Here is a 16,880-nt window from a genome sequence, read left to right as displayed (position 1 = left end):
TAAAACCAAAGTTACGTCCATTAGTATTAGAATTTGTTTGACGGTGTAGCTTCTCATTCCTTGGTAACAGCCAGACCAGACCTGAGAAGGTACTGGGTGATCTTGTCCTCATCCTGGTCTGGACACATGCCAAACATGACACATGCCAACCTGACACGAGGAACCACAAAGTCCCAGAGCTGAAGCAAGCCCTGCAAGAATAGTGACACAAGCTAGAGCCGCCCACAAACAGGACACTTTACATTTGGTATTTAAGATCCTAAATATTGTTAAAATATTTGTGTGTTTCTTTATTATTATAATTTAACAAGTTCAGATGATCCAGTTGCACAATACAGTGGTGAAGTAAGGAGAGCACAATTTACTACTTCATTTATTTATCAGATCCTCACAGCACAAAATGTTCCTCAGTTTAGACAGTGCAGGAATGATAAATGCACATGGCAACCTATCATATATATATTTAGATCTTTCTTTCTGATGTATGAACATATTAGAGAAACATTCAGTGCCGCTGGCACAGTTTTGGAAAATCTTAGAATATAGATTACTGTATGGAAACTAGGATTGCGCACAACAACAAAGCCAAACGACACACAGATCCACATATCACAGTGGTTCAGTTTCCAAGTCATGGAAGTACTTTTCTTGTGTTGTTGTTGTAGTGTGATTATGTACAGCTGCCATCATTTGTGATTTCTCATCACTTTATAACAGTCAGTGGTAGAATTTGTTAAAAGACCCAGCATAACGTCTACATAAAAAAAACAACTTGTCCAGCTCCAAACTTGACATGCTCCTGTCGTCTCTGTTATCTGTTGTCAGCTGAAAACAGCCTAATGACTTTTAGTCTTTGCCATTCCCTTGCTGTCCCACTTGGGTATTCGGAGCAGAAGCAGTCCTGCAGCAGCGATGGCGAGCACCACACCTAAGCTGGGGGGTCCACATGGGCTGAGTTCCTGGGCCAAGCCAGAGAGCAGTGGGGCCAGCACACGGCCCACCGCGGTCACTGACTGGCCGGCCCCTATCAAGGTCCCGCAGGCCTGGGCATCACCACGTCGCAACTCCAGGTCGGTGATGCAGGTTCTGCCGATTGTGGTTGAGATGGCAAAGAAGGTGGAGCTGAGGACCACCTGCCAGACGCTGGCCGCTGTCGCGTAGAGGAAGATGAGCGAGCCGGTGAGGATAGTGGAGTGCAGCAGCAGCGCTGGCATGTCATTGCCATAGAGCTGCGTGACAGGGCCCACCAGGCAGCCAGCCAGCGCCCCCAGCATACTGCTGTAGCTGATGAGGTAGCCGGTCACCTTGGGCTTCAGCTGGAAACGCTCCTCCATGGCCAACGAGAAGTTACTGTAGTACAGCATAATGGCCAGCGCCATTAGTAAACGCACCAGGAAGACATCCCACATGTCAGAAGTAGCCACGTGGCGGATCCGCACCACCACCATCAACAGCTGCTTCCAGATGGGCTGCAATACAGATGCTTTCCCCCACGGCCACCTCCATCTCTGGGCTGATGCGGTGGGAGAACGCGTTGCGTGGTGGTGGTTGTTGTTATGGGGTAGGTAGTGGTGGTTCTCATCAGAGAAGTTCTGACGAGTGTTCCTGAGGCCATCGTAGGGTTGGCTGGTGACAGCATTACTGTTAGCATTAGCATCTGTTTGGCGGTGTAGCTTCTCATTTCTTGGTAACAGCCAGACCAGACCTGAGAAGACAAGGACAGTATGTTACTAGATGCTCCAACAAAAACTTAGCAGTCAAAAAGTGCCACATCGTCACACAGCGTACAAATGCTAAATCGAACAAAGGTGCCCGGTATTGACTGATGGACTCAATTGGACTCTCATTGGTGTCAAACAGACAAAAGTACAAATGTACATATGAGGCTCAATTAAAAGACGATGCAATGTCATACCAATGTGCTGTACAGAGACAGAAAATGTGCAGAATTTTGAACTGAGTGTGTAGTACACACACAAACACAAAATACTTCAAATGCACTATTGTTGAGACTAGATGCTTGAAAGAGATAAATCAGCAGTCAAAACGTTAGAGGTGCTCAAAAGGATTTACAACCGAAGGGTTAAATACTTCTACTCTTTCTACAATACAGCTTAACAAGAAACATAACCCATAATTGTTTTTATGGCTTACGCTGCTCTCATTTTCTTGGGGTAAACTGTGTTGATTAAAGTACCAGACATTGAGAAAGTTGTCTGGTATTGGGATGGCCTAATTATTGTCTTCACTGAAAGCATTTAGAAAAAGACGATGTCTAAAGAACCCTTACCACTCCTCCTTTCTGGCTTCCAGTGATCTAAATTGAATATAAAATGAATTCCCTCTTTTCTTGCTCACCTGTGTTGAGGAGGAATATGGTGGCGCAGACAAAGGAGGACATGTAGAACCCACCCTCGTGCTCTGTTAGATACCCCCCCACCACAGGGCCCAGGATAAAACCCACACTGGAGGCGGCGTTGAAGTGGCCCATCACCAGGGGGCGTTCTGTCTCAGACACCAGGTCAGAGAGGAGCGCTCGGCATATGGAGAGGGAGTGTTTGAAAAGCCCTGTGGATGGGAGCAGACAATTAGCTGATTAAAGAAATGCCACAGACAATACAGCAACACAAAGACAATGAGACATCACAAGATTATTACATGAACTGAGAATGAACAAGAACATGCGTTTAAGAGTTGCTGCCTCACAAGAAAGAGAGCTGGCTTTGAGTCCCAGCCACTGAATTTGCTCAGAAAATTCATGTAGCTTCAACACAAGCAATTTAATAGTTCTTAAATAAAAACTATTTTGGTGAACCACCAAGCTTCAACCTTGGGGCATACAGATTGGGGGATATTTGTTCAGTCTTCTAAGTAAATCCTCATCCTTCCTTGGTTCAAGAGCATACTAAGATGTGTCTAGAATCCATCCCTGTATTGTGTTGGCAGTATAAGCCTTTGCCCAAACCTGAGGAGCAGGTTCTCATCAAACATCTCTCAGTACCATGATCATTCCTTCATCCTGCTAATGAAAGTCATTCCCCATGCTTCACTGTAGGGATAAGTATTGTCCAGATGACAAGAGCCCATAAACTCTTCTCCTTTGTGTCTTCTTTTGCAAAATTATATATAATTATTCTCACTATAAGTAGAAGAATAACCATGAAAAAATTGAGAAAGGATTTTTCATTTTGGCCTTCTTAATAATAATTAGTTCCTCTATTTGACTGATATACAGCACACTTAGAGGATGAGGATTGAAAAAGTGCTATATAAACAAAGTTGATCTTGATATAACAAGGAATAAGTGATTGAAAAAGTAATCTCTCTTACCCACTGGTATCCGCGCCAGTACAAACAGAGTAATGCTGGTGGACAGGCCAAGCAAGGCGTAGCCTAGGGCACTCAGTATAAGGCAAGTGAGCAGAGAGTAGCGCCGGCCCACCACATCACTCCAACCGCCCTGCCAATCACAAGCACAGCCACAACATCACTCATTTACATCTCATTACTCTACCTTGCCACTCCCTGACAATAAACAGGGAGCAAAAACAATCAAAAGGTAAAAGTTTTAATCACACACCTTATCCAGAGTATCTTACAATGAATAGTTACAGGGATTACTCAGGGATACGTGTCTTGCTTAGGTACACAATGGTAGTAAGTGGGGCTTGAACCTGTAATTTTATGGTCTTCTGGTTCATAGGCGAGTGTGGTACTTGCTAGGCTGCTACCACCAACTATACCAACTATATCTTATCAGTTTAATATCTGATACGTCCCCCAGCGGGGGACTACATATTAAGCGGATTTTTAGAACAGGGAGTCGGCAAAGGAGCTTGCTCCATCCGCTCCAGGCATCCCAGTATTGCAGTGCCTCTGGGGCAGTGGTGGCCTAGCGGTTAAGGAACCACCGTCCCCACACACTGATCCCTGGGCGCCGGTCATGGCTGCCCACTGCTCACTCAGGGTGATGGGTTAAATGCAGAGGACAAATTTCACTGTGTGCACCGTGTGCTGTGCTGTACCACATGTGACAATCACTTCACTTTATTATTCACTTTATTACTTTATTATACACAGTACATCATGTTCTTTGTCTTGTATACAAGAATTACCAGTCTTTTGGATAGTTTGAAAAACTAGCACCAACATGAACATTTGTCACAGTATGCCACAGTGTCCAGGGTTGTTAGAATGTTAGGGATTCTGTACTTGACAGGGAAGAACTTAATATATGGTTTTTGACACTAAGAAGTGTGATGTCAATCTGGCAACATTGTGACAAGCTGAAAAACCCCTCCCATCAGCACCAGACACACACTCTTCAGGACGACTGTCAAGAGAATGAGCAATGAAGCTTGTCTTGACAAAATGAGATTTAAATTGCACGTAGCACAAGGCATATCCCTGACAAGCAGAGACTTTCTGAGGGTGTAGCAAACATATTCACTTAAATAAAACTAAAATAACTAATGTCAGTGTCCAGTTCCATCTCAAATATCTTCTAAAAATGGCAAAGGCCCAAAGAATTTCACAACATCCACCACACCGTCTCTCATTCTGCAGTGGTATCTCACACACACACACACACACACACACGATAGCATAATAAAATTAGGCCCAATTGAATTTGCTCTGCTGTAGTTCTCATTCAATGCTTAGCAACCAAGGCAAAGGACAAACGACTCGTTCTCTTCTTTAATTTCCCTCATGACCAAAATTTTAAGGCATTTTTTTGCACAGCCCAGTGGGGTGCTCCTGTGAGAGGAGTTCTGGTCTGGATTCTCTGAGGTTCAGAAATGGAAGCTGCGAATCACCTTCATATGGAGAGCTTCACACACCAAGGAAGCATGCACTCTCTTTTCTATTCATGTATTTTACAGATATGTGATTCTGTATTTGATCTCAAAACCACACCTGACTAAGTAATAATGCTGACAGAATAATCTAGGAGGTGATTGCATGTTCCTTTTCAACCAACTGCATTCTTTCATCTACAAATCTCATATGAGTCCCTGTTGAAATGAAGTAAAAGAGCAACATGTGCTAGGCCAAAGAAATCAAGGATCTGGAGACTATAAAATCTGTCAAGTGTAGATATTTTTTTCAAAGCTGATATTGATATTGACTATTATGGAAACTGATATTTCGAATTTACAATAGAAATGAAACTCTTCATGTATTTATGCATTGACATGTTTTTAATGAAAAAATTGTCCATAGTCTTTTTTGTTGTTGCTTTTTTTTAAATCAATGGCAAATTATTACTTATACTATATAAAACCAAACATATAAAAATTATACAGATTCATATTCACCATTAACAGTGGCAGCAAGTGTTGTTTCGTCAACAAAATTTTTGACAAACCTTTATGACATGACTGAAACAAGACATAAATGCTGGTCATGTGACTATAACTATAATAGAATATATAATGTCAACTGATGAATAAAAATGAGACAAAAATAAAATATGTATTTATTTTCATTGACGAAGATTAGAAAAGACGTTATTTCCTTATTCATTGGATTGCGTTATTATTATATTCAGTATTTCTGTTTCCTGTGTCTCCCATTCATTCTTTACAATGAAGTGGGAAAGAAAACAGAACGTGTGGTCGAAAAACTCATGGGGAAATGTGGCCACTGGAATGGATGTAACGTATTCTTGAGTCTAATATAATAATAAGATAACCTTGTTTTAATTATGAAATGGGTACTATGTACTTAATGAAGACCAGAACAAATGCAGTAACAGTTCACGGCCCCATATCTGCATTGCTAATGCCACGAAAACTATTTTTGTCCTAACAAACAAGACCTACCATACCTAATTAGATAACTAACATTACAGCACAGGAAATGTCAATGCAAAAATCCAAAGAATTTCAAATGCTAAACAACAATTGTCCAGAGTACTTACAATTATTGTGCTTGAGAAAAGTTGTAACACACCATAGGTGGAGCCTGCAGTAGTAAAAAACAAGAGAATATATAAATCTCATAATGCAATCAGAATCTCAATAAACAAAGAAATAAATAGTTGATGAGGCTCATTAACGATCATGAGAAAATACACACCTACTATCCCTGCCACTGTAGGACTGGCTCCAAGAAACTTGACATGGTGGCTTAGCAGTGGGATGATCATGCTGACCCCGAACAAGTCCTGTACAAAAAAAAAAGACGAATAAGCAAAAAAACATTTTATTAGGAATGTGGCTCATTATAGAGGACTGGGGTGAAAGACTGTCGATAACACTTTAATGGACATAATAACAGTTATACGACAACTAAAAGGATGATGAACCAGACTGGCCCAGACTGGTCTAATAGGCCTGTTCTAACAGGAACCCATTGTACAGTAGGCCATACGACCCTCCAACTGAGGAACAATGAATCATGGGTAGGAAACCATACAGACATAGCCTGTTTCATCACCAAAAATTCCAATGCTTTGGCCCATGTGAGCTTCATTAGGCCATTCATGAGGAAGCATAAAACAGGTGATTTAACTGTGGAGGCAACTTTTTATTTCATGACCTTTGGAAGCAGCCAAATGAATGAAAAATAAGGTGAATATCAGCTAGACAGATGTCATAATCTTTTAACCTTCATATTAGGATGTTGACCTGCTTGTTTTAGAAGCACTGCTATGGAAGCAAGCCCACAGTTTGACAATTACTGGTCTAAGCAATGAATCTGTGTGACTCTGAACTTCACTTTAAAAGATTAATCAGCATCTATGCTGCTTGATTTGTCATGTTGTGTAATATTTTAATATATACTAAACATGATTACATAACCACAAAGTGTGACTTTTGATCCACAGCTGGATATCACCCAAGTATCATGAAACTAGCTATATTTGGTACCCTTTTACTTGATGACCGCAAGGACATACAGTGAAATACAGATTTTAGAAAAAAATGGGTAATGGTGGGTCCATTTCAACGGTTTCTGGTAATACGCTGGTGAAACAGAGACTTTATACCAGTCCATTCTAACTCTTTCTCTTCCAGTACAGCAAGAAAAAAAACTTGACATTTTGGGGGACTGAAAACATAACAGGAAGCAACTGAGCAGGGAACCGGTTTTTCAGCATTCAGACCACAAGCCAGAGTAACTCTGATTAAAGTCACACCACCGCTCTACCCATGTCACGGCACTTCTCATTACACTAACCCTTTTATTCTGGTCTTCAGACAAGGAGCATGCATGCGCGTGCGCACACACGCACACACACACACACACACACACACACACACCACGTTACTGTGGTCATCTGGGTCATATATGAGAGTGACAGGACTGGGGTCCCCAATCTTTGTCCTGGAGGCCCAACCATTCCAACCACTAATAATGGTCAACCTGATGGTGTGTGGTGCAGGTGGAAAGCTAGAATGAAAAGTTCCTTCAGGAACCACCACCACCACACAGTGTCACTTAATCTGCACTTCATCTGACACGACAGGCAAATGACAGAAGTGTTGGTGCGTGTCCTGCATGACTCACCATAAATCCCACCGCGTAGATGCAGCGGATGATCGGCGCGGCGCTACATTCTGCGTGGTTCATTCTTCCCTGCGGACCGCGGCACGGAGCACAACGCGGAAGCGCGTTCACAGCAGCCGCGAGCACGGCGGCGGAGTCGCGCACACGGGGCCGCGCACAGGGGATCACCGTTTTTACCGGAGACTTCTTCTCTGCGGAGACGCGGCGCAATAATTCACCTTCCACGACGAACACAGCACTGATCGACAGACACCCGCTTATATTTTATATTTAGGACGGAGATGTACAATCTGAATCTGCATTTATTCACACCCGCATTTCCAGTCTGTGGTCTCGTCCACCGTTGCGTCACAGCACGGGAACACGCGCAGTTTTTAAATGACCTCTGTGTGTGTGTGTGTGTGTGTGTGTGTGTGTTTGTTCATAAGATTTACAGAAGATTGTGCAAACACTACATTTAAGAATAATGAAATCGTTTTCCTGGAAAAAAAATATATATAAAAATAAACAAAACACCATGTTTGGCCTTATGGTGGAGCTGGAGCATTAACGTTTTGTTGAAGGCTGCATGGTGCGGTCAATATTGTAGCACAATTGTAGAAGCTTTTATTGGACTTAATTATTTGTAACTCACAGAAGACAATCCACAAATAAATGTTGACATTCACAAATATTTATTTATCCATAAATATGTATTTTTTGCATTTTATATAGTAAAATATTTTGTGCATTATTTCCTGGGCATTTGTGGATCGCGTGACATATCTGCAAATAAGCATTTTATTTGTGTGGCATAAAATCATATCCAGAAAAATGCTGAGTTTTGTATACGTAAAACGTGCTTTCTATAGTTGTGTATCATTTTCTGTGGATTTGTGGATCGCGTCACATTTGTGACTCTGCATTTGTGCATTTTTGTCTCATTCCTACCTCGCCAGTAAAATCCACATGTGCGAATTACTCGCTGTACCAGCAGGTGGCGATACACACATTTACATTTACATTTACATTTACAGCATTTATCAGACGCCCTTATCCAGAGCGACAATCAGTAGTTACAGGGACAGTCCCCCCCTGGAGCAACTTAGGGTTAAGTGTCTTGCTCAGGGACACAATGGTAGTAAGTGGTTCATAGGCGAGTGTGTTACCCACTAGGCTACTACCACCCTACACATACAGATGTAGGAAACGACATATCAATGACATGCATCAAACCATGCAGTTTGGCAAGGATTCATACAATTTATTGATGGTAGCAGAGAAAGCAATCTCGCATGCCTCCCAGAGTTCATCAATATTCTTTGGTTTCGTCTTCCATGCTTCCTTTTTCATCCTACCCCACACATGCTCAATGATGTTCATGTCTGGTGACTTGGCTGGCCAATTCTGGATCATCTTGAACTTCACCTTGAGGAACTGTGATGTGGAGATGGAAGTATGTGATGGAGCACCATCCTGCTGCAGAATTTGGCCTCTTTTATGGTTGGGAATATAAAAGGTAGCTGAGATTTCTTGGTATTTCAGACTATTGATGTTGCCTTCCACCCTGCAGATCTCTCGCACACCCCGATACTGGATGTAACCCCAGACCATGATTTTTCTGCCACCAAACTTTACTGTTTTCTGGGTGAATCTCAGATCCATGCGGGCTCCATTAGGTGTCCAGCAATATTTGCGGCAACTGTGGTGGGATTCAACAGAAGATTTATCTGAAAAATCCACGTGCCACCTTTCCAGCATCCATCCTTTTAGCAGGCTATTAAATCACATAATAGAAAAGTTCTGAGATGGAACATTCAGTAACAATAAAAAAAAGTTGTCATTTGTATTTTATCATAGTCTGTCACTGAGCCTGTTTGTCACATTAGTCCATGTTATAATGATAATACCTGATAAATGTACATAATTTTAGTAGTATGATGGCTGGTCCATGGAAAATGGCCATACATGTATGTCATTATGTTAACTAAGTCAGTGACCTCTTGACCCCTCACCTGCTGAGCCAGCATTGGCGGTGGCCCAGACAGGATTGGCAGCTGTGCTGCTCCTCAGACCGCCATGCCACTCACTGGCCATTTTGTGTGGCCAGATCATGCTGGGATTTAGATTTATAGTGATAATGAGAAATGATGGTTTGAATATTTACATTTACATTTACATTTATGGCATTTATCAGATGCCCTTATCCAGAGCGACTTACAATCAGTATTTACAGGGACAGTCTCCCTGGAGCAACTTAGGGTTAAGTGTCTTGCTCAGGGACACAATGGTAGTAAGTGTGATTTGAACCCGGGTCTTCTGGTTCATAGGTGAGTGTGTTACCCACTAGGCTACTACCACCCTATTTAGCAACTTTATGCTCGCCTGGTCCCTCCATCTCTGAAGGTAAAAGGAAGACATTCATCTAGACTCTTCTCCGTCTTGGCCCCTCGGTGGTGGAATGACCTTCCCCTCGAGGTCAGAACAGCTCAGTCACTGAGCACCTTCAAACGGCAGCTCAAGACCTTCCTCTTTAAAGAATATTTAGATTAAATTGTAATTTTCTTGTTGTCGAACTTGTGTACAGAATCAACAACAGAGTGAATAAAAGATGTATTCATAGTTGGGGTCCTAGCGAACCAGAATTGATCTCTTCATCGATGGTAACTTAAGCACGTTGTAAGTCGCTCTGGACAAGGGCATCTGCCAAATGCCGTAAATGTACATGTTATGCTTTCTTCTCAGACACGAGAGACTAAATGTCATCTCCAGCAAATGACAGCAGCCTGACTCCAGCTGCCACACTAGACCGTCTTAGTAAATAAATAAGATGATCCTGAGGTGCAGAACAGCATATTGTTGTTGTTCCAGAGAGAACTGAGGAGAACCTGCTTCTGTTGCAACACGCATTAGTCTGAGTAAAATTAACTAGTAAAACACGACACATCACACTTACTTTGTTAATGTACCTTTTATCCAGGTCGTTTAAATTAATAGATTAAAATATATATATAGGTCCATAACTACTTGAGTCCGGTGTGTTCAGGAGCTGGTCATTGTAGTCTCTCAAATCACCAGCTGCCCTCCTCCATGCCGATCTGAAGAACACCTCCTTCCTCCTCAGTAAGTGACAGAACCTCCTTCAAGTATCACCAGGTCCCCCTCCAGTTCACCAGCGCCCCCCAAGAGCCACCTCACCCCCTCCAGCCCCAGCGCTAGACGGAAGACTGGAAAAAATCGGGCATCCAGGTGGGACAGAGCGTCTCCACCATCAGAAACCACCCTCTACATGTCCTCAGGAGACAAAAAAACATGCTACTGTGCATTCCAATCATGTCTAATAAATCTTAAATTCTTTGACATATGGCAGAGCTGTTCACGTTTCCATAACTACTTAACAGCATACAGCAAAAGTCCATAGACACAACACAGCCCTGGCACTCCTAACTGCTGCCCCCTGTGGGCTAACTGGAGAACTGCAGCCTGGCCTCTCGTTGCTCACAGTGTCTCACTCCGCTCCACACACAGGCACATCAGGATGTCCAAAAAAGTGAAATCTGCCAGGCAACAATTTTTCAGTAAATAGGACTGTAAAAGAGCGTAAAAGTGTGGTTCTCATCGCTTTTTGGCAGAAAAGCAGAAAATGGAATCAAACAGTGAGCAGGGAGATTTTGAGTAGAGTATCAGGAGTCCATGCCCAGGTATGTGCAGCCATCCAAAGGAGTCATGACAGGGGTCTGCAGCAGTCGCTCCGCCATACCGAGGCAGAAGAACATTGGTCCTGACACCTGCATCAACAACACATCAACATACAACCTGAAATCAGACAGAGTAGTAAATCATCTTAACTAAATCTTCCTCCCGAATAACTACTGCATCTCCCAGCATGCGCTTATCCATCCGCCAGGTAGACGCCATGTCTGGAGGCATACGAAACATCACCAGGAAGCTCCCACGCTTGCACCCCAGAGAAGCCTTCCATTGACATCCAAACAGTATGTCCTTACTCATGTCAGACTCCTGGCGGGGATCCTGGGCAGACCTAGAGGAAAGTGGCAGGGCTGATTGGTCCTTGATTGCTCATGGAACACGGGTTATATTCTCACTTCACGCATCATATTTTATCCGGGACAAAAAAGCTACCGCGCTTCTAATGTTTAATTGAACTGGTCAACTCTACAATAATGGTAGACATTTTCTAACTCAATGTGTGTGTGTTTGTGTATATATTAGCATGCTAACATGGAAAATGGTAACAGCGCGTGGCGAATATGTGTCACATTAAATTTCGTGATGTTTAGAACATGTTGAAAAATTAGCATGTTAGCATGCTAGTGCTAGCATGATAACATCAAAAATGCTAACAGGGCGTGGTCAAGACTCTTCACGTTAAATTTGGTGAAATTCAAATTCAAATTTTTGTTGGTCACATACATAGTTATACACGGTAAGATATGGAAAAATTAGCATGTTAGCTACCAGGTATTCCTAATAAAGTGGCCGAAGGACCGGGCTGATGTGGATGGGATCATGCGAGCCTCTTCTCTCCCTCCTGAAGTCCACAATGAACTCCTTGGTCTTGGTGGTGTTTAGGAGAAGATTATTTTCTGTGCACCAAGTGGCCAGATGCTGGACCTCTTTCCTGTAGGCAGTCTCATCTTTATTGTCGATGAGACCTATCACCGTGGTGTCATCTGCAAACTAAATAATCCATACATAGGTCGGCAGTCATGGATGAAGAGGGAGTAGAGGAAGGGGCTCAGCACACAGCCCTGTGGTACACCAGTGCTGAGCATGACAGTAGTGGAACAGATGTGGCCTGACCTTACATGCTGTGGTCTACTGGTCAGAAAGTCCATAATCCAGTTGCAAAGTGAGGTGTTAATGTCCAGGGCTCTAAGTTTAGAGATTAACTTAGAGGGGATGACAGTGTTAAATGCTGAGCTGAAATCAACAAACAGCATCCGTGCATATGTGTTTTGCTTGTCCAGGTGTGTGAGTACAGAGTGCAGTGCTATGGAGACTGCATCCTCTGTGCTCCTATTGCTATGGTACGCAAACTGGTGTGGGTCCAGAGTTGGTGGGAGAAAGTCCCTCAGATGTGCCAGGACTAACCGCTCGAAGCACTTCATGATTATGGGTGTAAGTGCTATAGGGCGGTAGTCATTCAGGCATGTTGGGCTAGAATGTTTTGGCACTGGTACAATGGAGGTGGATTTGAGGCATGTTGGAACAGCTGCTTGGGCGAGGGACATGTTAAAAATGTCTGTGAATACACCAGCGAGCTGCTCTGCACATGCTCTAAGTACGCGCCCCGGGATGCCGTCTGGTCCGGCAGCCCTGCGCGCGTTGATCCGGCTCAGTGCAGTGCAAACATCTGAGGAGGTGAGTATGATGGGCGAGTGGTCGGTAGAGGAGGAGATCCTGACAGCAGGTTGCTTGTTGTCTCTTTCAAAGCGAGCATAAAAGTCGTTAAGCTCATTCAGAAAGAGGATATTTGTAGTTGTGGGGGCTGAGTTGCTGGGTTTATAGTCTGTAATGGCCTGAATGCCCTGCCACAAGCGTCGAGGATCAGCATTGGAGAAGTACTCCTCTAGCTTTAGTTTGTAGCAGTGCTTGGTCTTTTTGATGCCCCTCTTCAGATTTGCCCTGGAAATGCTGTAGGCCTGTGCATCACCCAATCTGAAGGCATTGTTGCGTGTCTTCAGCAGGAGACGCACCTCCTTGTTCATCCAAGGCTTCTGATTAGGGTATGTGGTGATCTGTTTCTGAGTAGTAACCGTGTCTATGGTGGTGTTAATGTAGTTCAGAACAGAGGAGGTGTAGATGTCGATGTCCGTGTGAGAGCCACAGGTGGCCTGTGAAGCAAACATACTCCAGTCTGTGTGTTGGAACCTGTCCTGGAGTGTGATATCAGCCCCCGCTGGCCACACTTTGATGGTCCTCACTGATGGCTTCATCATCACTACTGATGGTGAGAAACAAAGAAAGGTGATCTGATTGTCCGAAGTGGGGGAGGAGGGTCACAGCATAGGCTTCAGCCATGTTTGTGTAAACTTGATCCAGGGTTTTGTTTCCTCTGGTGTGACCGAGAATGTTTTTATGAAATTTAGGGAATACTATCTTCAAATTGGAGTGATTAAAATCCCCCGCCACAATGTATGCAGCCAATGTATGCAGTGTTTAAACTTTAACATGTGTTTCCCTCCACTTTTATTATGACACACAACAGAAGAGCGTGAGAAGGATGGGATGGAAGTAGCCTAGTAAAGTAAAAAAAAAAAAGTGAAGTGATTGTCACTTGTGAAACACTGCAGCACAGCACACAGTGCAGACAGTGAAATGTGTCCTCTCCATTTAACCCATCACCCTGAGAGAGCAGTGGGCAGCTATGACAGGCGCCCAGGGAGTAGCATGTGGGGACGATGCTTTGTTCAGTGGCACCTTGGGATCAGGATTTGAACGGGCAACCTTCTGATTATGGGGCTGCTTCCTTAACCGCTAGGCCACCAATGGCAACACACTTACAACCAGGGGGAATGTCCCTGTCACTTCAGCTCAGAAGGCACTCTGTAAAGGGCGTCTGATAAATGCCACAACTGTAATAAATATAGGATGGCACACCCACTTCTCCACTGAATATTTATTATAATCATTATTATTATAAATCAATATTATAAACGTATCTTCTGACGAGGCCTGTGTATGCAAATCAGCCGAATGCCGCAAGTGCTTGTGGGACTTGTGTAGCTGCATTCTGACTTATTTGAAGCCTTTGTCGGTGTTCCTAGTTCTAGTAAATAAAAAGCTGGATACTAAAAGGCGGAAGTTGCGTTTTTGGAAGAAAGTGTGTGGCTCTTAAAAGAGCCTTTGATGCGCGTTGGAAGTTCCGGCGCTTTATTTGGCCTTCTCGGTCTTCTTGGGCAGCAGCACGGCCTGGATGTTGGGCAGGACGCCGCCCTGAGCGATGGTCACGCCGCCCAGCAGCTTGTTGAGCTCCTCGTCGTTGCGCACAGCGAGCTGCAGGTGACGCGGGATGATGCGGGTCTTCTTGTTGTCGCGGGCCGCGTTCCCAGCCAACTCCAGGATCTCAGCGGTCAGGTACTCGAGCACCGCGGCCAAGTAAACAGGAGCGCCGGCACCAACGCGCTCCGCGTAGTTCCCTTTCCGCAGCAGCCTGTGCACACGGCCCACAGGAAACTGCAGGCCGGCTCTGGAAGAGCGGGTCTTCGCCTTAGCGCGCGCTTTACCGCCGGTCTTGCCTCGTCCGCTCATCTTGTCGTTCTACGATGTTCGTTCAGGAAACAAAGTAACGCTGGACCACGCGGAGCTCTTCTTATAGGAAACAGCTCAGTGTCCTGATTGGCTCAAAGTTTCGGCCAATCCTGTGTGAAGGCCCGCCCCCTTTCATTCGCACATTTGACCGCGCTTTTCGTTCCAAAATGAGTTTTATATTTACAGTTCCTGCATTTATCAGACGCCCTTATCCAGAGCGACTTACAATCAGTAGTTACAGGGACAGTCTCCCTGGAGCAACTACCACTACCACACAAATTGTGTTTATCTTGAAATATTTTAATCATTGAAGTAATTCATACATAGTTTGAGTGGAGAAATAATCTTATTTACTATAATCACTTGATATTTAGAAGCTCCGTCAATGTGGAAAACTCTCCTTCTGCGAGGCGATAAGACATGAGACGTGTTTTCGTACTAGTTTGGTATTCAGTTTTACTTCAGAGGTAAGAAAAATGGCAGTAACGCGTTGCGCTACAGCTGCATGATCTGCATGACTGTCCCCTCCTTCACAAACTGTCACCACATGGGGACATGGTGGCGTGGGCAGCTATGAAAACGACGTTCTATATCTAGATTTATGGATGTATTTGTCGTGCGGGGAGAATAATGAAGCTTCACATCTTATTTAGTCATGATTATGTGTGGGGGGTCGAACAGACGCGCCTTTTCTGGAAATCAGTGTGTGGCTCTTAAAACAACATTTTTGAGTAAAAAAGCAGCAGGTTTTTACTTCTTATTTTTCCACCTTCTTCGGCTTGCTGCTCTTGGGTGTGGCGGCCTTCGCCTTTTTTGGGCTCTTGGCTGCGGCGGGCTTCTTGGCTGCTTCCTTGGGACTCTTGGTCGCCGTCTTCTTGGCATCTGCCACAGGCTTCTTGACTTTCTTGAGCAACTTCTTGGCGGCGGGGTTATTGGCCGCGACCTTCTTGGGCTTCTTGACCGCGGCGGGCTTCTTCGCGGCCGCCTTCTGCGCCTTTGGAGCCGCATTCTTGCTGCCGGGCTTCTTCTTGGGCTCCGCCTGCTTCTTGTTCAGCTTGAAGGAGCCCGATGCGCCGGTGCCCTTGGTCTGCATCAGAGTCCCCTTGGTCTAAATTTTGACCTTTATATGTGTTGGAATGAAGATGTCGGCCGCGGACTGTAGACAGGCTGTTGTCACTGGTCCTCGCCCACCGACCGCTCGTCAGCTGAGTTGAAGGAGAGCGCAAGGGACCGAGGAAGAGGAGCTGCAGTGACGCGGTGAAGCACAGAGGAAGATGTCACATCCCGACACGTCATCAGAGCTTCATACTTTACTTCTGCTGATCAATGCTGATAAAGAAGATACAAGTCAAATATATAATATGTGTGTGTGTATTCCTGTCAGATGAACCTGGACACCTGCTTCCTTCTCACTTTCCCACAATCCATATGGCCTGACATGAACTACCAGGGTATTCCAGTGGTGTCCAAAGGAGGATGGGTTCTCCTGCTGAGCCTTAATCTTTCTTAAGGTTTCTTTGTTTATGGTTTCTATACAATTTATTGAATTGAATGTTTTTTGAATGTTTTTTATTGTGCATTTAGCGTCTGAGACTAAACAATCACAGGGTTTATGGGCATAATGCTGACATCAAGGCCTGAGAAAGGTGTCTTTCGAAGCCATGTACAACGCAGTCTGGAGTTGTATGAACAGACAATATGTGACTGAAAGTGAAGGGATTTAAGCACACAGATCATAGAGTAGAATTTTTCAGAAGAATTAATTCCCCCAGATATAATAAACCAAAAGCACCCTTGTGAAAGTACACATACACAAGTGGTACCAGATTTTAACCCCAAAAAGGATCTATCTTAAATTCTTTTCTAGATACACCACAAGTGGTGACCACACAGTTCAATGTGCAACAAAGTTGACTTTTAGATCTTGTCAGGACAGTTTGGTATATGAGTTGCCTTGATTGGACTTATTATTTTGCGCAGCAGGGTGTGTGTGCATGTGTGTGTCAGGAGCCTCCAGTCTCTTCGCGGGCTGTGCTGATAATTCATATTGCCTCGAAATTTTGGGTATAAAGCACACAGGGCTGAATCCCCGCTCAGTTTTCTTAGTTTAA

General features: G+C 44.1%; 2 protein-coding genes and 2 pseudogenes across 2 annotated transcripts; 1 reads left to right on the top strand and 3 right to left on the bottom strand.

Moving 5' to 3' along the window:
- Positions 1–376: 376 nt before the first annotated feature.
- mfsd9 (major facilitator superfamily domain containing 9) lies at positions 377–7,845 on the bottom strand. Its single transcript, XM_028991612.1, has 6 exons — positions 7,516–7,845; positions 6,082–6,169; positions 5,924–5,967; positions 3,331–3,460; positions 2,359–2,568; positions 377–1,705 (listed from the first exon to the last, which is right to left on the bottom strand). Exons 1-6 carry the CDS (start codon positions 7,576–7,578, stop codon positions 837–839), a joined length of 1,404 nt encoding a protein of 467 aa, XP_028847445.1. The 5' UTR covers positions 7,579–7,845; the 3' UTR covers positions 377–836.
- Positions 3,716–3,895, top strand: LOC114797529 (uncharacterized; annotated as a pseudogene).
- Positions 7,846–14,391: 6,546 nt separating the features above from the next.
- Positions 14,392–14,788, bottom strand: LOC114796524 (histone H2A-like). Its single transcript, XM_028990756.1, has one exon. It carries the CDS (start codon positions 14,767–14,769, stop codon positions 14,392–14,394), a length of 378 nt encoding a protein of 125 aa, XP_028846589.1. The 5' UTR covers positions 14,770–14,788.
- A 738-nt stretch (positions 14,789–15,526) lies between these two features.
- Positions 15,527–16,065, bottom strand: LOC114796899 (histone H1-like; annotated as a pseudogene).
- Between the last annotated feature and the right edge of the window lie 815 nt (positions 16,066–16,880).

Source organism: Denticeps clupeoides, chromosome 9 (genome assembly GCF_900700375.1).
Source record: "Denticeps clupeoides chromosome 9, fDenClu1.1, whole genome shotgun sequence".
Lineage (NCBI taxonomy): Eukaryota > Metazoa > Chordata > Actinopteri > Clupeiformes > Denticipitidae > Denticeps > Denticeps clupeoides.
The sequence above is the reverse complement of the archived record's forward strand: the minus strand, read 5'-3'. Positions and strand labels throughout refer to the sequence as shown.

What these genes read in the sequence shown, in the direction of transcription:
- mfsd9 (XM_028991612.1), bottom strand. Translation starts at nt 7,578, where the DNA reads ATGAACCACGCAGAATGTAGCGCCGCGCCGATCATCCGCTGCATCTAC. An exon ending in ACTGGCGCGGATACCAGTGG is followed by an intron (nt 2,569 to 3,330) that starts GTAAGAGAGATT and finishes TCCCATCCACAG; the next exon opens with GGCTTTTCAAACACTCCCTC. An exon ending in CATATTCCTCCTCAACACAG is followed by an intron (nt 1,706 to 2,358) that starts GTGAGCAAGAAA and finishes TTGTCTTCTCAG; the next exon opens with GTCTGGTCTGGCTGTTACCA.
- LOC114796524 (XM_028990756.1), bottom strand. Translation starts at nt 14,769, where the DNA reads ATGAGCGGACGAGGCAAGACCGGCGGTAAAGCGCGCGCTAAGGCGAAG.